The sequence below is a fragment of the Rana temporaria genome, chromosome 6 (genome assembly GCF_905171775.1).
Source record: "Rana temporaria chromosome 6, aRanTem1.1, whole genome shotgun sequence".
NCBI lineage: Eukaryota > Metazoa > Chordata > Amphibia > Anura > Ranidae > Rana > Rana temporaria.
This window is the reverse complement of record NC_053494.1, coordinates 137747130-137770262: the sequence shown is the minus strand read 5'-3', so window position 1 is coordinate 137770262 and position 23133 is coordinate 137747130. Positions and strand designations below refer to the sequence as shown.

At 42.3% G+C, this 23133-nt stretch overlaps 1 protein-coding gene across 1 annotated transcript in view; it reads right to left on the bottom strand.

Annotated features, from left to right (window-relative positions):
• The window catches only part of UNC80 (unc-80 homolog, NALCN channel complex subunit), a 238742-nt gene extending 215816 nt beyond the window's left edge, over positions 1-22926 (bottom strand). Inside the window, exons 1-8 of the mRNA XM_040357443.1 lie at positions 22755-22926; positions 12937-12985; positions 6258-6414; positions 5368-5663; positions 5121-5244; positions 1877-1950; positions 1518-1666; positions 1168-1429 (exon numbers count right to left, since the gene is read on the bottom strand). Coding sequence (XP_040213377.1) covers positions 1168-1429; positions 1518-1666; positions 1877-1950; positions 5121-5244; positions 5368-5663; positions 6258-6414; positions 12937-12985; positions 22755-22846 — 1203 coding nt within the window. The 5' untranslated portion in view covers positions 22847-22926. The remainder of the gene's footprint in view (positions 1-1167; positions 1430-1517; positions 1667-1876; positions 1951-5120; positions 5245-5367; positions 5664-6257; positions 6415-12936; positions 12986-22754) is intronic.
• Between the last annotated feature and the right edge of the window lie 207 nt (positions 22927-23133).

Sequence of the window (23133 nt, the reverse complement as noted above, 5' to 3'; positions counted from 1 at the left end):
AAAGGAAGTCTTTCTTCCTCTACCCTGACCACACCCATTATTTGGCAACACTTTACACTTTACAACACTTTACAGGAATGGCGGCATTGGGGGCGGGTAGATTACTGGGGTGGGGGGCGGGGGTCCTGCACCTATTCTCTGTGAAAAAAAGGCCTGGTCATGATCCTGCTCCCAGTTTTGGCAGCTCCCAGATGGTCTGAATGGCCTCTCTAGTATATTTACAAGGGCCCCGGGACCTGTTTGTTGCAATGATGAATTAGGCCCCTTTCACAGTAGCACCCCAGAGGACCTCTGCAGAATCTGATGTAAAGGGGAATTCTGATGCAATAGGGAACACTGCGGACTCTCATGTAACGAGGAACGCTGCTCACTGTGACAGAGTTCCCCTTTACATCATGGTCCCCAGTGGTCCCATTACATAAGAGTTCTCCTTTACATCAGGGTCCACAGAGGTACCCTTTACACTGTAAAGGAGAACTGTAAGGACTCTTGTGTAAGGGGGAGCTCTGGTGACTAGTGACCCCCTTACATCAGAGTTCCCCTTTACATCACAGTCGGCAGCATTTCCTTTAACACATAAAAAAAAAATTATATAAAAATATTATATCAAGAAAAAGAAAATCAGTCTTATGCGGTGGGGGGGATGGTGCTTTGGAATTCTCTACCTATAGGCTTCTGAGATGTAAATCTGGCCGTAAATATACTGAATACTGAGTTAATATCAATAGATATTTTCCTTTATATAATTTCCATAAGTGCATGTTAAACCTTTCATAGCCTTCACTACGTCAGAACATAGCAGAGGCAATGCAACCAACAGAGTGTGACCTGGACAGAAAGAGGGCACAAACCAAACTGGCTTTGCTTCTGTTGGAATTTTCCAGATTTCAGTTTTGACAACATTAAATTCATTAATTCAGATTAAAATCACAAGTTCAATTCTGGAGCCCATTTTGTGATAACCCATGTAGTTTTTTTACGAAATATATTTTTGCCTAGTTAGGAGAAATAGGCAGTCAAGGGCTGGTAGAGGAAGTGTTATAAAATGGTATAAATATGCAAACACTGTTCAAAATAGTGACAAATGTTTTAATTCCTATGCATGTATATAATCTTTAAATATAAAATGTTTTCATTTTACAACCCTTTATCTGGGTGAATTCCCACCTGGGTTTTATGGGTGTTGACAAGAGAAGGAGCAGCTGCCACCATGGAGCTACTGCGAGGACGCGGAACTGGGGGCTCCTCAGGTTCAGGTGACTTCTCTGGTTTCTCCTCCAGCATGTGTTTGAGCCGATAAAGGTAATACATGAGTGACCACTGTGTCCCCTCCTCTGACCAGTAGGGTTGAAGCAGACATCTTAGTACTGCCACATCAAAGTATGTGGCGTAACGGGATTTTTGGCATGGTGGAATCACCAGAGATGGTCTGAAAATGAACAGAAAAACAAAAAAAGTTGCTATATATATTCCATAATTAATTAATTGTGTGTGAAAGTTAGCAATTATTGTAGTACCTTGGAAGTGGAGGAGGTCCTCTCTCCTGTGACATGTGAGAGGTGGCACAGCCATCAAAAGAGTTGGCCCTCTGACAGCTGGATGCAGTAGGTCGTGGACTGGGTGATATGGAGTCAAGCTGAGCTAATTCAGACACAACCTCAAATCCCTGCTGTAATAAAGAATATATTATATACTGCTAAATAAATAATAGAGTATATTATGTAAAAAAACAAATGCATAATCAGCATGGGTAAAGGACCTTTCTATAATTGTAATAATTGGAAGAACCTGAATATTTTTACTTCTAGATTTATTTATTACCCTTGGTAGATGGTCATAATGAATTATGGGAAAAACTGTACTCAATGTGCTGTACCTGTTTGGATCCTGCATCCTGCTTTGGTGAATCCACAATTTGGTTCTGACTGTTGCATGGTGAACTTCGTTTTGCTATAATATAGATGTTTAAACAGTTTATTTATTACAATATATGTCAGATTGTCAATATTATTTCTACTTCTACTGTTCTTATAGAAAACACAGCAGACATAGTCGTCTCGCCTCTCTCAGCCCTCCAGACTTGCTTAGCTGACTTGACTCTCCCAGCCACCTAAACAAGGAACCTTCTGTCTCCAGCATGCAGTACTGTCTTCTGAACAGAGCACACCTGTCTTGGGAGCGCTGAGCTATGCCCAAGCCTGTCATTAAAAAGTCTGTACACACACCCCGTTGGTCTTCAGCAAGACCTGGACACTGGGTTGGAGACTTCTTCCCTACCACTCTGCATTTGTGCGGGACATTGTGACATTCTCCTCTTGTGGCAACAGGACAAAAATTAAGGGGAAATCTCTCCAACATTGGACAGTTACAGATTGCGTAGCCATCATGTTATCAGATATATAGTACATATTAATGAGCTTGTAGAGGGGTATGAATAGCTAATTGCATGACAAATAACAAAACTGACTGACATTAAAGGGTCACTAAAGGAAAAAAAATGTTTTGATGAAATGACTGTTTATTGGGTATAGAGACATAAAAGTTAACTGATTCCTTTTAAAAATGATTACAAATTGGATTTAATCTATCATATAATGTGCCTCTAGTTTCACTTTCGGTTTTAAAGGTACATACATGAAGTTCCGGGTGAGAGGTGAGTCTGGAAGACTCACAGAACAAAAACAAACAAATCCAGGGCAGTGTTTTGTTTTTAAAATGAATCTGATTGGTTCTGAGGAGTTTTAGACACACAGTAATGACAGCTTAGACCACCGTGAAAATCTCCCAGTACCATGGTTATAAGGAAAAAGGCAACCAGGAAGTGTGGAGATCACAGCAGAATTACAGCTACTTCAAAGTAAAAACGAACAATGAGGACATGAAACCAGTACTGCAGTAAGGTAAAGGAAGCTATTTAGCTAAAACATTTTTTTCCTTTAGTGACCCTTTAAAGTAAATTTTTGATTTGCCCATGCAGGGAAAAAAACATCAGGTTCTCTTCTGCTGGGAGCAAAGATAAATACCTAGGCCCGGATTCACAAAGCACTTGCGCCAACGTATCTCGAGATACGCCGCGTAAGTGCAAATATGCGCCGTCGTATCTGTGCGACCGACGTAACTTGCCTATGCCGGCGTAGAGTGGGCGCATATTTACACTGGTCGTATTTGGCGCTCCCATTGATTTTCTATTCACATATGCAAATGAGGGAGATACGCCGATTCACGAACGTACGTCCGTCCGACGCAGTGCACGTAAAGTCATACGTCCGGCGCAAAGTTATGCCCCATAAAGGAGGTGTAACTCAGCAGCATCCATACAAAGGGAACACAAGCCAACATGTTTTACGTCGTTTACGTAGGACGTGAATATGACTAGGCGTAGGTTACATTCACGCCGTAGGCAGTGATCCAGCGTATCTTAGGGAGTAGTTCTGATGTGATTGTGAGCATGCGCACTGGGATGCGTCCACGGGACAGCGCATGTGCAGTTGGCGATTCATATCTGTCTGGCGCTCGGCCCATCATTTGCATGGGGTCACGCCTCATTTGCATGGCTCACGCCACTTCCACATACGCCGGCTTACGCCTAGGAAACCCAGCCCAGTTTTGGCAGCACTGGCTTTGTGAATCCAGTGCTTGCCTCTCTGCGCTGTGTCAGCGTAGCGTAAAGGAGATATGCTACGGCAGCATAAATATGCGCTGCTGTATGTGAATCCGGGCCCTAGCATTTAAGAGTATGGAAGTAGGTGACTTGTTTCTTCCCACATGACATCACTGGTGTCTGGTGGTTGGACACTCAGACACCCATCAATGTGCATGCTCTAACATTGTCTAAATGGTCACATGCAGTTTAATTTTAGTTTTAATTTAAGCTGCTGTCTTTTAAAATAAGGACACTTACCTGTCCAGGGCACCCACAATGTCGGCACCCAAGGCCGACATGTCTCTCGGCCCTCGGATGCTGCCGCCGCCATCTTTATTAAGGGGATTGCGGCTTCACAGACTGGATCCCTACTGGGCATGCACGACTCGCGCTGCTCAATCAAAATGGTCCCTGATGTCTTCTGGGACCCGTGTGTCTCCCAGAAGGCAGCAGGGGGGCGGGGGTTCCGTAAGTGGTCTATGCCCGGTATTATACAGGTATCAGCACCCCCCTCCCCCCTGAAAGGTGCCAAATGTGACATCGGAGGGGGGAAGGTTAGAAAAAGCGGAAGTTCCATTTTTGTATGGACCTCTGCTTTAATGTGTGATGGTTCTTTTGAACAGAAGGAAAATATTTTTTACCTTTTACGTATAAAGCAAACCTTTAGAGCCAAAATCAGTACTTCCAGAGCTTTCAGTAGCCAGCGTTTTGCAAATCTCAACTATTGTAAAAAATTTCCCATTCTATATTGGGTGGCCTAGGTGACTAATAAGGAGGCTCAGGGAGATGATCAGGTTGTGCCAAGCTTGACCTATACAAAAAAATTATAATTATATTTTAACTTACTTATGTATTTCTTGATCTACTTATTGTTTTTAGCTTTTGTTGAAGATAACCCCAATGTATGCATTTTTCCATCATAAGTTCGGTTTTAACTGACCAACTTTGTGACAGGTTTACTTGAACTTAAGCTATAGCGATCATTTTCAATTAAAGTGGTAGTAAACCACAATTGAAGAGAAAAAAAATCCCCTGCAAGGCAATGTCATAATGTGCTAGTATGCATTGCATACTAGCACATTATGAGAGACTTACCTTAAAATGAAGCCCTCCAGCTACACGCTATCACCGCTGAGAGGGCTTCCATCTTCACCAAGTCTTCCTTCTGGGTACACGGCCTCGGACTACATGAGTGTCCGGGGGCTTGATGATGTAATTCTCGTACATGCACACATTATCCAACGTTTACGGCACAGGCCCTGAAGGTCCGGCACAGTATGCCGGACCTTTAGAGCGCATGCGCCGGTGGTGTCACCGGCTGCATGCACTCTGAATATCTCCTAAACTGTACAAGTTTAGGAAATATTCACAGTACCTACAGGTAAGCTTTATTATAGATTTACCTGTAGGTCTAAGTGGTAAAACAGAGTATACTACCAATTTAAAGACAGTACAGAATAAACTGTGATAAAACTACCTGTTATGATGTTACGGATAGGTTTAACCAGTGTGGTAAAAGCAGGAACCTCGGGATGTCTGTGTTCCCACATTGGCTGCCAGATGCAAAGGCCACTTGCCAGACGAAAAGTCAGATCAGATTCCTTAAAAAAGAAAAACTCTGTTTATTAGCTCTCAGCAATATTACCACAAGCAAATAAGAATAATTTCACAGAAGACAGCTCATAATAAAAAATACCCATGAAATCAGGTTTTGAGCCACTTACTTTAATCCTGTGGACTAGAGGAGCAAAAAGGAAAACAAAGAGCTCCACTGTAGCCATAGAATTCTGTAGGAACTTCCTTCGATTGTTCTCATCGTCTTCATTGGTATTACCTTGCCTAGGCTGTCCTGGAGAGGCTTGGTTTTCTTGATGGATAAAGGCACCACTACGAGCACTCCAGCTAGAGCTCCGGTCAGTGTTAAACCTGTCATTACTACAGTCCTGGGGAGCTTCTAGAAGCATCCAATGAAGAGTATGGAGCAGCTTAGTTTCTGCAACACCAAGCTTATCCTGATGGCCTATGTAAAAAATAAAACCATGATTAGCACCAGTATCGGGACAGTGTCTTCCAGCACCCAGGACAAGGATCAAAAATTGCGCTCCCCACTGTTAATACAAGCCATAGAATGGGTGTACCACTCTGCATCTATTTTTTGCCCCCTTGCTTCTCTGTGCCCATGAACCATGAAGATTAGCCTTATCAGAAGAAAGCTGAAGCTTTTTAGTTATTGGCAAACTGAATCTTATGCCCCGTACACATGTGCAGGATTTCCGACGGGAAAAGTTCCAGTCGGAAATATCGAGGGGAAAGCCGAGTACCTGCTCGGTTAGTCTTTTCCTGCGATGGAGCTTTAGATGGTAATCCTAGTCATGTGTATGCTCCATTGCAGTTTTTCCCATACGAAAACTGCCAAAAACCGGCGGGCAAAAGTTCGCCGATCTTCCCGTCGGGAAGAAAAAAGAGAGCTGGTTCTCTTTTTTTGTCCGGCGTTTTTTGGGCAGTTTTCCCGACAGTAAAACCGGCCGTGTGTACGAGGCTTTACAGTTACTTGAAAATGCATGCCTGCAAAACACTTAGGTGAGACATCTCAAACACCAGGAATAATACCAACCTAATTTGTTTCTGTTGGAAAGCAGTGTTGCTGTACAATGTAAAACATGTGGAAGTGCGGCTTGGACTAATTCCCATCGGGAGATGCTCTGGATAGCTTCTGAGAGGGCAGGAGAGAGGCCATGCAGCTTGTTTTCAACCAAAACCCTTTCAAATGACTAGTGTAGAAAGACAATAATAGTAAAAATTAGGTACAAATTCACAATGTGCAGATATATTGTACTACAAACCCTTTTTAGCTGCTGGTCTTTAACTATGTCCCAAAAACCTGACAACTAAAGTAGTTGATTGTCTGTACACAACATACTCTAGTCCTCCAAAAATGTTTGCACCTTCATTCAGCACCTGGTCTTCTATTGGTCTGCCCATAATATACTTGATGGATACACAGTAACATAGTAACATCTAGTGGTTGAAGGGGAGCGGTGCAGCTTATTCACTTCCTGAAGTTGAAATGAGAGCTTTTGCAGTCTCTGACATTTACAGCTTCAAGTATATCTAAAGTCAATATTTGTTTTCAGCTATGGATATACAGAACAGAGATTGGTTTAAACACCTGTCAATGTGTGCCAAGTGTTTTGTGTGCCATTGGAAAGATTTTCTTTTAATTCCTGTCTCTGAGACACAAGAGAAGGTGAGACTGAGGAAACAACTGTATGCATTGGAAGATTTCTGGTAATAACCAACATTTTTGGATTCTTCACCTTCAGTCCCATTGACAATGGTCATCAGGGCAAATAGAGAGGAAAATTAAGAGGACACCAGCACACCAAGTAGATTCTGAAGCAAGATTTACTAAAGTGCCATATCAGCAAAAAAGCTCATATGGGACATCACTAAATACTTCTTCAGAATCTACTTGGTGTCCTGGTCTTCTATTCAATGCTGGATTCTGTATGGTGCCCCTGTAATGCCTTGCACCATCCTTCATAAAGGTTGTCAATGGATGTCTGTGCAGTATGGTTTGCTGATCGGCTGTGTCCAGTCACAGCTCAGAGCTCTGGGCCAGATCCACATACAGTAGAATTGGATAGGCGCAGCGTATCAGAGATACGCTACGCCGCCGTATCTTACCTGGCTTTAAGTCGAATCCAGGAAGATTTTGCGCCGTAAGTTACGGCGGCGTAGTGTATTTCTGGCGGCGGAATTCAAATCAGCGGGAAGGGGGCGTGATTCATTTAAATGAAGCGCGTCCCCGCTCCGATTGAACTGCGCATGCTCCATTTTGAAATTTCCCGCCGTGCTTTGCGCGAAATGACGTCGCAACAACGTCATTTTTTGAACTTAGACGTGACTTACGTCCATCCCTATTCACGGACGACTTACACAAAATTACAAAATTCTAATTTCGACCCGGGAACGACGGCCATACTTTAACATGGCAAGTCTATCTATACGCCGCAAAATAGCAGCTTTAACTATACGCCGGAAAAAGCCGACTAGAGACGACATAAGAGAATGCGACGGCCGCGCGTACGCTTGTGGATCGTCGGAAAAAGCTCATTTGCATACACGACGCGGAAAACGACGCAAACTCCACCCAGCGGACGCCGAAGTATTGCATCTACGATCCAAAGGCGTACGAAGCCGTACGCCTGTCGGATCGAACCCAGATGCCGTCGTATCTTGGTTTGAGGATTCAAACTAAAGATACGACGCAGGTAATTTGAAAGTACGCCGGCGTATCAGTAGATACGCCGGCGTACTCCCTATGATGATCTGGCCCTCTATGTTCACAAACACACAGGGCTCTGCACAGAGCTGAGTACAAAGACTCTGCAAAGCATGGATTATGTATTACTTAACTTATAAAATGTTGACTTTGCATCCATGCCTGGACTTTCTTTGAGAGATGTTTTTGACTATTTTGAAGATTGTAGTGCCGCGTACACACGCTCGGTCAAACCGATGAGAATGGTCTGATGGACTGTTTTCATCAGTCAAAACCGATCGTGTGTGGGCCCCATTGGTTATTTATCCATAGGTTAAAAAAAAGCAAACTTGTTTTAAATTTAACCGATGGATTCCTAACCGATAGAAAAAAACGATCGTTAGTAGGCACGACCATCGGTTAAAAATCCACGCATGCTCAGAATCAAGTCGACACATGCTTGGAAGCATTCAACTTCGTTTTTTTCAGCACGTTGTTGTGTTTTACGTCACCGCGTTCTGACACGATCGTTTTTTTAACTGATGGTGTGTAGGCGCGACGGACCATCAGTCAGCTTAATCGGTTAACCAACGAAAACGGTCCATCGGTTCGTTCTGATAGGATGGACTGATCGTGTGTACGCGGCATAAGTGTCTTTTTTACCCTTTCAAAATAAAAATATTGACTGGTTTTACGCTATGGAGTTTTTTTTATAAATTTTCTGCATGATATATTAATCAAATTTATGTAAACACATGTTATTCATATGTAAACGCATGTTATTGGTGGCATTTGTGCGTTTGCTTATTGCTGAGTGTACTTTTTCCCTGCACTTTTTTGCTTTTTTAGAGCGCCTCACTATTTTTTTCATTTTGTATATTTAGTGTGATGTGATAGTGGGAGCAGCTCTAGGCATACATATTTATTATACACATTTTTTAACACTCACAGGGTGTAGAGTGGGGGGCAATAAAGTTTTTTTTTTTTAACATTTCACACATATTAGACACATTACAGGGATTATTCACAATGGCTGTGTGAATGCTGAGACTTTAGAAACTCTGGAAAACCTTCTGCACATTGCTATATACCCTTTCTAGCTAACTTTTGCAATGAAAAACAGGGATTTTTAGTTCACCTATATTGCAATACATGTTTAACTACTTTAGCTGACAATTGCGCGGTCGTGTGACGTTGTACCCAAATAAAATTGATGTCTTTTTTTCCCCCACAACTAGAGCTTTCTTTTGGTGGTATTTGATCACCTCTGCATTTTTTTTTTTGTCGTATAAACTGACAATTAAAAAAAAATAAAAAAAATGTATTAAAAGAAGGTGCAGTACAACAAGGCCTACTGCTGCACTTCCGGCGCCAGGAAGCGAATCGATCTTTCAACCAAAGTGATAGTGAGGTGGTGACACACTATCTATAGGTGTAGACACAATACCAATAATGTAAGGTGTTGTTTCTAAAAGCAGCTATTTAAAATAAATGGTGACCCATCTATAAAGTGTAAACTAAAAAGTTATCAAATAAAAGTGAACTGTTGTTCAAAGTGATAAAACAGCGCTATAAACAGATATACTCTGTTCAGATGGATATCCTGAATAGGTGATGGTGAGGGAGGTGATCGATCAATGGTATATAAGCACCTTATACCAAACAAAATTTGATTTGTGAATGCACCAAAATTGTGGATAAGTCGCCCAAAAAGGAGGAAATAGGCTTACCACAGCAAATCTAAGTGAGATTTGCTAACAAACCATCTGTGTATTCAGGTACTGTGCGGGTTAAACCAACTCAGGCGGGGGTACATAGGAGGCAAAGAAACACAAAAATAATAGTGTAATATGACTAAACAATGACCCCTCCTAAGCATGGAAAAAACCTTTTGATTAATGCCCGTACAATATTGTAAACAAAGGTATGCATATATTGAAATGGTTTCACCAATCAGCTTCTGTCCCCGGGAGCCGCGCGAGTACTGTAGATCAGCTGGTCTCGTTCTCCTGCTGTGTTGGACAAAAGGTGAAGCGCGGTGGAACGCACTTTCGACTTCCGTGTAGCGTCTAACTGTAGCCACGCCCTGACGCGTTTCGTCACTTGGCCAGTTTCTGGACCATTATCCTGTGCAGGAACAGCAGTGAGGACTTTGCAGGCAGCAATCATTTGCTGCCTGCAAAGTCCTCACTGCTGTTCCTGCACAGGATAATGGTCCAGAAACTGGCCAAGTGACGAAACGCGTCAGGGCGTGGCTACAGTTAGACGCTACACGGAAGTCGAAAGTGCGTTCCACCGCGCTTCACCTTTTGTCCAACACAGCAGGAGAACGAGACCAGCTGATCTACAGTACTCGCGCGGCTCCCGGGGACAGAAGCTGATTGGTGAAACCATTTCAATATATGCATACCTTTGTTTACAATATTGTACGGGCATTAATCAAAAGGTTTTTTCCATGCTTAGGAGGGGTCATTGTTTAGTCATATTACACTATTATTTTTGTGTTTCTTTGCCTCCTATGTACCCCCGCCTGAGTTGGTTTAACCCGCACAGTACCTGAATACACAGATGGTTTGTTAGCAAATCTCACTTAGATTTGCTGTGGTAAGCCTATTTCCTCCTTTTTGGGCGACTTATCCACAATTTTGGTGCATTCACAAATCAAATTTTGTTTGGTATAAGGTGCTTATATACCATTGATCGATCACCTCCCTCACCATCACCTATTCAGGATATCCATCTGAACAGAGTATATCTGTTTATAGCGCTGTTTTATCAAAAAAAATGTATTGCTGATTATTCCCCTGCTGAAGAAATCTAACCTGGCACGCTCCGTGTTGAGCAATAATCGTCCCATTTCAACTCTACCGTTTCTGGCAAAAATCATGGAACGAGCTGCAGTGTGGCAAATTCAGCCCCATCTCAAGTCCAATTCCATGCTTGATGATTTTCAATCTGGATTCCGACCAGGAAGAGGTCCTGAAACCGCCTTGACCAAAGTCCAGGATGATCTACTCTGGGCCCTGGACAGAAATGAGGCTTCGGCCTTGGTATTGCTGGATCTGTCTGCAGCATTCGATACCATCGATCATTCTAGACTGCTTGATCGATTAGGGACTGTGGCAGGCATTGATGGTATAGCATTGGCATGGATGACCTCATTTCTGCTGGACAGGGTTCAGAGAGTAAGGCTGGCACTGCACTGCTCTTCTGATAGTCCCCTGTCCTATGGAGTCCCTCAAGGGTCGGCGTTATCGCCGCTCCTGTTCAACATCTATATGAGGCCTCTGCTATATATCATCCGCCGCCACAACCTATCTTTTCATGTCTACGCTGACGACACCCAGTTCTACATTCCTCTGCCCAGGGATGGGGGGGCTCAGATAACTCTGGCCACCTGCCTGGAGGAAATTCAAGCCTGGATGGGGGCCAATTATCTTATGCTCAATGGCTCCAAGACTGAGTGCATGGTTTTATGCAATCAGCCATGGTCGGGCGGTTTCCCTACCTGGCCGGACTCGTTTTCATCGGTCCCAGTGCCAGTCACCCAGGTCAGGGATTTGGGAATAATCTTGGACGAGAGATTGACGCTACGACCACAGGTAAACCAGGTGATGAGTTCTTGTCACTTCCACTTGAAACTCCTGAGGTCGACTTTTCGCTTCATTGAAGAGTCGCATAAGATCTCCATGGTTAATGCCATTATCGGAAGTCGATTAGATTATTGTAATGCTTTGTACTTGGGTTTACCTAATAACATCATGCACAAATTACAGCTTATTCAGAATGCCGCTGCGAGGCTACTCACGGGTGTTGGTCGTCGTGACCACATCACGCCATCGCTGAGAGCCCTGCATTGGCTACCCGTGAAGGAACGGGTTCTGTTTAAGACTGGATGCATGGTGCACAGGGCTACCCATGGCAAGGGGCCAGTGTACCTGCAGGAAAAATTCACCAAGTATGTGCCCAACCATACCTTAAGGTCGGCTAATTTGGAAATTTGATCTGTTCCGCTGCCTGTGTGTGTTTTTTGGTTGTTGCTGTATTGTTGTTCTCGGCGCATCGAGGCCTACGGGTAACTGACTGCATTTTGACTTTTTTGTACTTTTAAGAATTTTAATAAATACATAAATAAATAAAACTCACCCCAAAACATAAAAAAAATCCGAATTTTTTCATCAATTTAGGCCAATATGTATTCTGCTACAAATTTTTGGAAAAATAAATAAATAAGCGTCTATTGATTGGTTTGTGCAAATGTTATAGCGTCTACAAAATAGGGGATATATTTATGGCCCACAGATCGGTGTGTACGGACCCAACAAGCCTTTGACTGCTATATACTTGAACCATGCAAAAAAAAATTGTCCAATCAAGCCTTGTTATGAGCAAGAACAGATGTGCCTTACAGCCACCTGTGATGATTGCTGTAAAGCTTGATTTTGAGCTTCTAACAAAAGGTTTTGTGGTTTTTGAGATCCTGCAGGATTAGTTTGCTTTTAAACCGCATCCAATTTGCATGACATTTGAAATAACATTGATTTCCTTTGAAGCTGTTTACATATATGTGAGGCATCTGCAGTGAGAATTTAAAAAGTGTCCTGTGCATTTTCTGAGCTCTGTGGTGCGATTCAGGTGCAAACTCCAGGCTCACTGAGTTCTATGGGAACGCTTCTGAATCGCACGTGTTCAGTTGTGTTCAGGATTCAGCTCAGGATTCCGTTTAGCATCCAGGTCAGGATTTCAGCACGGACTGCTCTTGTACTACAGGAGTTGACACCCTTTATCTACTATGTATTGGCCATCACTGAAACTATAGCTGTGACAAAAATCCAGTCCTGAGCCTTGCAAATTCACATCAGAGTCGTATTAAAAACGCACCTAAACTGCTTAACAAATGTTTTTTTTATTTCGCAGTGAAAACTGACATATAATTCGGACGAGACATGTGTGAACCTATATGAAATAACATTAATAATAAGTGAACACCACTCCTCAAAAAAAAAAAAAAAAAATGTACAATACCTACCACACAAGATGCTTCATACTGCTTGCCAAGCTTGGGTCTCAGAAATGCACTGCAACAACAAAATTTATTGGTTCATATATACTTTAGGCATATGAAAATATTCCTCAATAGCCACAAAGGATATAAATCCTCTTTGTGTACTCCAAATACCTTTAAAAATCTGGATATTACCTTGTAAACATAGTGGTGACATCACCACTGTACTACACATAGTCTCTACAGAGAGCAGAGCTGTGGGATGGACCCAGTAGGTCAGGGGTGCCCAACCAGTGGCACGGGGGCCACATGTGGCCCGCGGAGCCCTTTGATGTGGCCCACGACCTCCTGCTTTGGGATGGAATAAAATAGAATACTGATTTTAAAGGTAAGTTTATTACAAAAATCACAGTGTATATATGGGCATATCTGTTCTGCAGTGGTTACTGGGCTGCTTTCAAACTGACCCACAGATGCAGAGCAGTGCACTTGAGGGTTACCTGCACTGAGCCATAGACTTCTGTTAATACCTGTGAGTTTGGTGAGCTTTCTGAAAGTGCACCAAACTTGCAGAATATAATACTATTGCAAAGTGCAGAAAAGCAGTGTTGCACCCACGGTGCAGGGAAACCGCAGCGCATCAGTGTGAAAGCAGCCATGGGCTCCTTTCACATGGTCAGTCCGACCCAATTGGACCCTCCATTCACCTCTAAGGAGTGGCAGATGTAAACCGACTTGCGGGGGCGGACTGACAACTCATGGGGCCCTCGGGCAATAGGAGATTATGGGGCCCTCGGGCAATAGGAGATTATGGGGCCCTCGGGCAATAGGAGATTATGGGGCCCTCGGGCAATAGGAGATTATGGAGCCCCCAGGCAATAGATTATGGGGCCACACAGTACTGTATACACACACACATGCAGTATACATACACAGTATTCACACACAGACACACAATATACACACACAGTATACATACAGACACACAGTATACATACACACACTGAGAAGGTACTGGAGAGACGGGGCAGCTATAATCTTGGGATTTTTAGACCAAACGGATGTTGGTAAGGGACATTTCAGGGACAGATGTAAAAAAAACACATATTTGTACATACTGTCCCTGGTTTTACTGAGGCTGGCAACCTTGATGGGGCCCCCTAGTGGCATGGGGCCCTCGGGCAGTGCCGAGTGCCCAAATGGTCAGTCCGCCCCTGCCTACCTCCAATCCGATCAGGCTGTGTCTGTGTCCGCTCTGCATATGCAGAGCGGACATGGACCTGCCATTGGCCTGCTCCGCTGATTGTGGCCTGCGACCAGTTACCAAGTCGCTTAAATGGCCCTCGCACTTCAAAAGGTTGGGCACCCCTGCAGTAGGTCCTCCCACTACAGGCTGCCTGCATAAAAATACAGGAGAAGACCAGTCACACTACACAAAGAGAGACAGCAGCAGTGACTGGTCTTTATTACAGGAAGCTCCTGCACAAAGACAACGTTTCATACTGGATTACTGTAAAGATCTGGAAAAAATACACAGGGAACAACAGGATTCAAGTAAGAATACACATGACACTTTAGATAATAATTGCAGGCGTATAATTCATTCATCTGCAGTAAATTAGCTAAAGGCAGAGTTAAAAAAATATATACATGTCATGTTTTGCATACCAAGGGATTTTAAAGTCTTTGCAGCCAATATTGTGTTTTAGGCGCCTCGCCAGACCTCACCCCACTGCCTAAAAGCAGTGTAAGCTGTTCTCCTCCCTTCTTCCAACCTTTAAATAATTACATGATATATCTGTGATCATTTTTTTGGTAGCTCCTGTGCTGCAGCAAGCCAGGCTGACCCCAGTGATTCACAAGGCTTTGACCCCTGGTGGTCATCCATCACTTTGGAATTTATTTGCTTTTAATGTATGATACTTGTGATGTGTCTATGCGATAGATAAGTAGGTATCGTTGGATTCAAAATACATATTATATAATATGATGGATAAGTATAAATGTCAGGTTATAGTTATTAATCTAATCTCATTATAGAGTTTATGCCTCATCCCACCCCCTCCCTGAGATGGGCAATAATCAGGCTGTATTCATAGCAATGGGTAGGCTGCAGATGGGCATTAATCAAGCTGCATGGTTGGGCAATTGTGAGGCTACAAATGGGCATTGATTAAGCTGTATTGATGGGCAATGGTGAGGCTGCAGATGGGCATTGATCAAGCTGCATTAATAGGCAATTGTTAGGCTGTGGATGGGCATTGATCAAGCTGCATTAATGGGCAATTGTGAAGCTACAGATGGGCATTGATCAAGCTGCAATGATGGGCAATTTTGAGGCTGCAGATGGGCATTGATCAAGCTGCATTGATGGGCAAGTTAGAGGCTGTAGATGGGCATTGATCAGGCTGCATTGATGGGCACTGACCCTTATTTTTCTTTATTTAAAATGTAAGTTTTTTTCCTGAAACTTCCCTCTTAAAATGAAGGTGCGTGTTATATGCCGATAAATACGGTATATACAATTCTAGCTTGATGCAGAAAAAATTACTGTAAAATTAGATGTTAAAACATTACATTCAATGGAAGACTTAGATAGACTTAGATAACGTGTGGATGAATATCCTCTAAGGCTGTTATTGGAAAATGTATTTAATGGGGAGAGAAGCATGGAGACTGTCATTACTGACCTCTCCATCTGAAAATGTTATATGCTTGGCATTATTGTTACCCCCTTTGGTTTAGTGCAATTAAAGTCATACTTACTTAATTGTTTAATTTACATTGTCCCTTCTATTTCTGTATGTGGATGGCACTGTAATTATATTAAAAAAAATACCTCTTTCCTAATCGATATACAGCTGCTGTCACATGACCCAGATCGTTCCCAGCCTGTCTGCAGGGAAACATAAGCGGGAGGAGCTTCTAGTCCTCTGCTTCTGGTCACATGTTCAAAAAAAAACAGCCTTTGGAATAATTAATACCAATAAACTGTTTTAAATTGTCATACAAATATGTTTTTGAAATCAAATTTTTATTATTTTGTGGCAATTAGATGGTGTTTCTGACAGTCACAGGCTGTGTCACCCTCCTCCAGCCTAGATAAAGAGGGAGGTGAAGCCTCCATTATTCTACATGAAACATCCTGCCCCCTTGTGTTTAGCTGGTTAGTGGACATGGAGGAGGAGGGTGTGGGCTTTCATTTACCACTGTGTATACACCCACATGTGTTACTCTATAGTCACATGGGCTGCTCAGATGTGCTCAGCATAGAAACTCACTGAGAACTGAGCATGTGCAGAGTTGCCACCACAGCTGCAAAATCTCAAGCTTAATTGGGAATATGTCACCATTAACTAATAATACACTAAGGATATGGGATAAAATAAATCAATCAGAAGATTATGCCCCTGGGATATCCCCCTTGGCTCCCTTAGAGGGATTCCCGTGGTTCCCCCCAGGCGAGGAAGTAGGATCAATGAAGGCCTGGGGGAGGGATACCACATGCGGCAAATTTTCCCCATGTGGAACCCTGACCCCCTTACCTGAATTGAGACGGAGCTTGGGAACAGCCGCAATGGTGGAGTGGAGGTATCATCAATTAGGGTGCTTCTTTCAAAAATGGAAGACCAGGATAAGGCCTCTTAATTTGCTTACTATATTTGAAACCAGATGTGTAAAGATTGGGAGGGCCAAACACTTACTGTCTCAAATATATAGATTAATCCTAGGGACACGGAGAAAAACAACACCTTACTATATTAGAGACTGGGAAGGAGAGCTAAATCACAGGTTTACCACGCAACAAATTAAAAAACTTATTGACTCCACACACTATACATCTGTAAGCTCACAGATTCAGGAGATGTCCTATACATTTCTATCTAGGTGGTATAGAACCCCAGTAAGATTGGCACAGATGTATAGGCTTGCGGACAATAGGTGTTGGAGGGGATGTGGACAAGAGGGTACCCTACTCCACCTGTGGTGGTCATGCCCAAAGATCAGAGTATATTGGCAAGAGATTGCCCCTTGGGTTGGAAGGCTATCTCCCGAGGAAATAGAACTGACACCTTTAAACTTCCTATTCCATGGGTCAGCGAGGTCCATGGGATCATATAAGGAGAGTATTACGGAAAAATGCTCGCTAGAGATTGAATAATTTAAGGAGCTGTAGGAAAACGTAAGTGGATAGCCTGTGGGGGGGGGGGGGGGGTGGAGAATAACTTGTTTGTCTTTTTTTTTTTTTCGTATTTATTTATTTATTTTTAGCTCTCAATATGAAATCCCGTGCGGCACTGCTCCTAACCCCCACCTGCACAGGTTTAAGAGAGGGTGGGCACAGAGGGTGGGATTGGGATATACTACATAATAAGGGGTCCCTTTTTTTTGTTTGTTATTATATACATTAAGTCATTAGTGGCTTTATGGCCTGACAGAGGCCTCAGATTTCAAACACTTGGTAAAAATGTTTTTAGGGGAGAGGGTAACAAGGAATAATGAGCGATAAGCTATAGAATGGCTTTTTAGAAGCCTCATATCTAAGGGATCACTTTTTTTTTTTTTTTTTTTTTTTTTTTTTTTGTGTTTGGAGGGGGGGAGAGAGCCACAGGGAATAAGTGAGGGTGGGGGTGATAATTGTTCTCCCCTTTTTATTTTCTTAAAATAAAAAGGGGATACAGATAAGGATGTTTATTGTACAAGGGTGTGATATAATGTAATATATTGTTAAATAGAAATGTTAAAAAACGAATAAAAAATTTTGATAATAAAAAAAATTAATTGGGAATATGGACAGAAAGTGCAGATAGAGAGCAGCAGGATCAACCAGTTTTTTTTGCAGAATACATAAAACAAATCTCACAGTGACTGACTAAGTATGAAAAGCATGTAATACACCATTTATTGATAGTTTTTTATATGATGTGGGTTTAGTGACACTTTAAAGCAGGGATATACAATTAGCGGACATTCAGCTGTTGCAAAACTACAAGTCCCATCATGCCTCTGGGTGTTATGCTTGTGGCTGTCATAGTCTTGCTATGCCTTATGGGGATTGTCTGCAACAGCTGGAGGTCCGCTAATTGCATATCCCTGCTTTAAAGGAAACTTGTCATGAAAGAAGCATGGAGACTGTCATTACTGAGCTCTCCATCTGGAAATGCTAGTTGCTTGGCTTTATTGTTGCCCCCCTTTGATTGACTGAAATTAGGTATGCCAATAAGGACTTCTGGCTTTTCTAATCTGTATACTAATTTCAGGTCAGTTACAGAAAGTATTGCCAGCAGTGAAGCAACATAACAGCCTGCCTGACAACTAACATTATCAGAAGGAGGTTAGCAACGGTATCCTCCATATTTCTTTCATGATACGTTTGCTACTTTTCTCCCACAATGCACCAATGTTCTGTAAATAGAAGGGAACAGGATCTCCGCTTCATATTCATAGTATAGTGGCACAAGGTCTCCGAATGGTGGAAAAGGCTACACTTCACACTAGCGATAGGTGCTGTTATTCCACACAATACCAGAAGATAGCCACAACTGCCAATATCTAGCAGCTATGAAAATTACATTTAGGGCCCGTTTACACTACTTTTTTTCTGAAACAAAAATGCATGGAAAGTAGGAATTATATGGGTTCCAATGGCATAGTTCACAGCAGTGCAGTGCATTCCAGTGCGTTTCAGTTCCAGAAAAAAAGTACAACATGTTGCTTTTTTCTTGTACAGAACTGTATTGGAACACGGTATAAGGCATAAAAATGCATCAAAAATGCATTGGAACCCACTACAGTAAAAAAAAACAAAAAAAACAAGCATTTGGAATGCATCTGGAAACACATGAAAAACGCAATATACATGCACCGAAAGGCTATAAAAATGTGTTAAAAATGAGCATGCAGAAGTGCATCTTGAACGGATCTGGACGACATTTTTGTGGTGTAAACGTAGGAGGACATTTTATAGGGAGCAACAGCCCCCAGAACATGGGATACACACCATTGCATGCAACTAATGTGTTTGGTGCTGTATCCCCTAAAAATTAGGAAACTTGAGCTTTAAAATTAACCTAGTATATATAGAGTTGATATTTTTGAACACATGAATAATATCTTCTCCAGTAACCACATAGAAATAAACAGCCTAATGTGATGTGTGTGCATCCTCCTGTCTAACACTGCAGAAACACAGGCAGAGTAAGATTGAAGGAACGTGTCACGAGAGAAATTCCCTCCCTTGCTCAGTGAACTGTCTATTTGCCTTTAGTAAATCAACCCCATTATACCTACCGTATTTATCGGCGTATACCGCGCACTTTTTTGCCCTGAAAATCAGGGCAAAATCGTGGGTGCGCGGTATACGCCGATACCTGCTTTCCCGCGCTGAGTTTTGAATACTGCGCCGACATATACCGAGCGCAGTACACTCGGGTATAGTGGGGCAGTCTCGGCTCCTTCCGTGCTCACGTCCTGGACGTACAGGACGTCAGCGCGGGTAGCCGAGCATTGCCGACAATACACGAGTGTACTGCGCTCTGTATATGTCGGCGCAGTATTCAAACTCGGCGCGGGAAACGAGCGGGGAGGACGCCGCGAGGACGCCGCAGAAGGACGCCGGACCCGCCGAAGAAGACACCGAACCCGCCGAAGAGGACACCGGACCCGCTGAAGAGGACACCGGACCCGCCCGAGAAGGACACCCGAAGCCGCAGAAGGACACCCGAAGCCGCAGAAGGACGCCGGACCCGCCGAAGAGGACACCCCGAAGCCGCAGACGAACGCCGGACCCGATGAGGCCGCCGATGGACGCCGCGCAAGACACCAAAACTGTAAGTTTTTTTTCCACAGTATTCGGGTCAACTTTGGGGGTGCGCGGTATACGCGGGAGCGCGTTATACCGCGATAAATATGGTAATTGTGATCCTTTTTGCTCTTTCACACAATGGGGCAGATTTACTAAAGGCAAATAGGCTGTTCACTTTGCAAGGGAATTTTTCTTAGCTTAGTGAATGTGGTGAAAATACATTTTGCATAGGAAGCACAATCACATGCAGGGAAAATATTAAAAAAATATATATTTTTTTTCTGCACATGATGGTCATGTCAGCTAACAGAACTTTACTACACTCACTAAGTTAAGGAAAAAAATCCCTTGCAAAGTGAACAGCCATTTGCTTTTAGTAAATCAACCCCAATGTATCCTTAGCTTACTGGGCTTGGTCAACAATAAAAAAATTCAATACCAATGAAGAGATGCACTGGCCCAGCTCTCAGTGACAGCCTGCCCTGTCCCTTGCTCTAGGCAAGCTATCATCTGTCATATGGCCATGGCTGATCCTCCTCTATACAACACTCCCATTTTTGCTTCATTCTCTTTACCACTTGTTGGGTATTTTCTCCAGTACATGAAAGCTGTGGCGGCTGCTGGAACTGAACCATGCTATAGCTCTGCCACATGAATCATGCTTTTCATCTGTGCTGCACTATTCCTGCTCCCTGCTTGTGTGTCCAGTTGTAGCAGAAGTGACAGGTCACCCTGATCATGATCAGAAACCATTGTTGTCACTGTATAGTTATCTATCTCTGCATCCATAGGGCTAGATTCAGATAGCCCGCCGTAACTTTGTGCGGGCGTAGCGTATCTCAGATACGATACGCCGCCGTAACTTAGTGAGGCAGGTTCTGTATTCACAAAGAACCTGCGCCCTAAGTTATAGCGGCATAGCGTAAATCTGCCGGCGTTTGCGCGCCTAATTCAAATTCTGAAGAGGTGGGCGTGTTTTATGTAAATAAAACATGCCCCCACGTAAATGACGTTTCTAACGAACGGCGCATGCGCTGTCCGTGAACGTATCCCAGTGCGCATGCTCCTAATCATGTCACAAGTAGTCAATGCTTTCAACGTGAACGTAATTTATGCTAAGCCCTATTCGCGAATGACTTACGCAAACGACGTAAACAACGTAAAATGCAACGCTGTCCCGACGTCCATACTTAACATTGGCTATGCCTCATATAGCAGGAGAAACTTTACGCCAGAAAAAGCCTTACGCAAACTACGTAAAAAAATCAGCCGGGCGCACGTACGTTTCTGAATCGGCATATCTAGCTCATTTGCATATTCTACGCTGAAATCAACGGAAGCGCCACCTAGCGGCCAGCGTAAATATGCACCCTAAGATACGACGGCGTAGGAGACTCACGCCAGTCGTATCTCAGCAACATTTAAGCGTATCTCAATTTAAGCATACGCTTAAAGTTGCGACGGCGGGGATTCGGACTTACGACGGCGTATCTACTGATACGCCCGTCGTAAGTGTTACTGAATCTAGCCCATAGTCTCTGTATAGTCTCTGCTATACAGTGCATTTTACAGTGGTATATACATGCAGCTATACTGCCTGGGCAAGTCTGCCAGAAAACCAATTAGTAGATGTGCTGGAAGTAATTAATACTGAGATGTAACAAGGAAAAAATAATAATGGAGACATCTGGAGGTTATGGATCAAAAAAAAAAATCATCAAATAAAAATGTGTGTATAGGTTTTAATGGCTGGAGGGAAAGCTCAGTGACACATAAATTGAAGGTATAAGAAGGAGAGATTATTATCATTGGATGATATAGAAACAATGGCATCTATATAAAATCTGGAAATATTGTAGGAGGTATATATATATATATATTACAAATAATCATGTATCAGTTAGAAATGGTGATTGTTATCAGTAGGATGATCTGGAACCAGTGACATCTCTATGAGATGAGACAATCATTTAGGAGGCTACTATACATGTATTTATATATACAGCCTGGACAAGGATGTAGGACTTAGAGATGGTAAGTGGGATCAGTATGGATGATCTGGAAAACATGACAGCTCTGAAATGAGAGAATCACCCAAGAGGAATACATGCATGCATATATATATATATATATATATATATATATATATATATATATATATATATATGTGTGTTTGTGTGTGTGTGTATATATATATATATGTGTGTGTGTGTGTGTATATATATATATATATATATATGTGTGTTTGTGTGTGTGTGTATATATATATATATATATATATATATAGCTTGGACATCCATGTAGGACTTCGAGATGGTGAGTGTGATGAGTGGGATCAGTATGGATGATATGGAAAACATGACATCTCTATGAAATGAGAGAATCACCCAAGAGGAATACATGTATATATATATATATATATATATATATATATATATATATATATATATATATATATATAAATATATATATATATATATATATGTGTGTGTGTATATATATATATATATATATATATATATGTGTGTGTGTGTGTATATATATATATATATATATATATATATATATGTGTGTGTATGTATATATATATATATATATATATATATATATATATATATATATATATATATATATAGCTTGGACATCCATGTAGGACTTCGAGATGGTGAGTGTGTAGAGTGGGATCAGTATGGATGATATGGACAACATGACATCTCAATGAAATGAGAGAATCATCCAAGAGGAATATATATATATATATATATATATATATATATATATATATATATATATATATATATATATATATATATATATATACATTTAGTAACAATCATGTATCACTTAGAAATGGTAACTGTGATCAGCAGGATGAGACAATCATGTTAGAGGCATATATATATTACTTCGACAATCATCCAGGAGGATAATACATATATATACAGTAGGACTCAGACATGGTGAGTGGGATCAGTATGGATGATCTCTATGAGATATATGACCATCCTGTGTGGTTGAATGAGAAGCTGTCATGTACCTAGTCTGCCTCCACAGGAAGATCTGGATGGGCAGTGGGATTCCTCGGAGTCTCTCCTGTTCCTGGCCCTCTGAACTCTTCCTCTTCACCATGATGGCAGCCTGTCCTCCTCCAGCCTCGTCTCCCCGCCGCGGCTCTCCGCAGCCCGTCTTCTGCTTGGAAAGATGTCCGCTCCTGTGATTTCTGCTTTCAGCACCTCCCCTTGTGGACAGCGCCCTGTCTCTAGCGGCGAGTAGGAGAAGTGCACCTTGATCCCAGCGATCGCTGCGTGCATTTCATACAGTAGCCCCCTTCAATGGATGATACAATAATTCATGTATTTGGCTTTTATGTTCACACTTTATTATGATTTTTCCTTGAATTTCCAGAATAAATAATT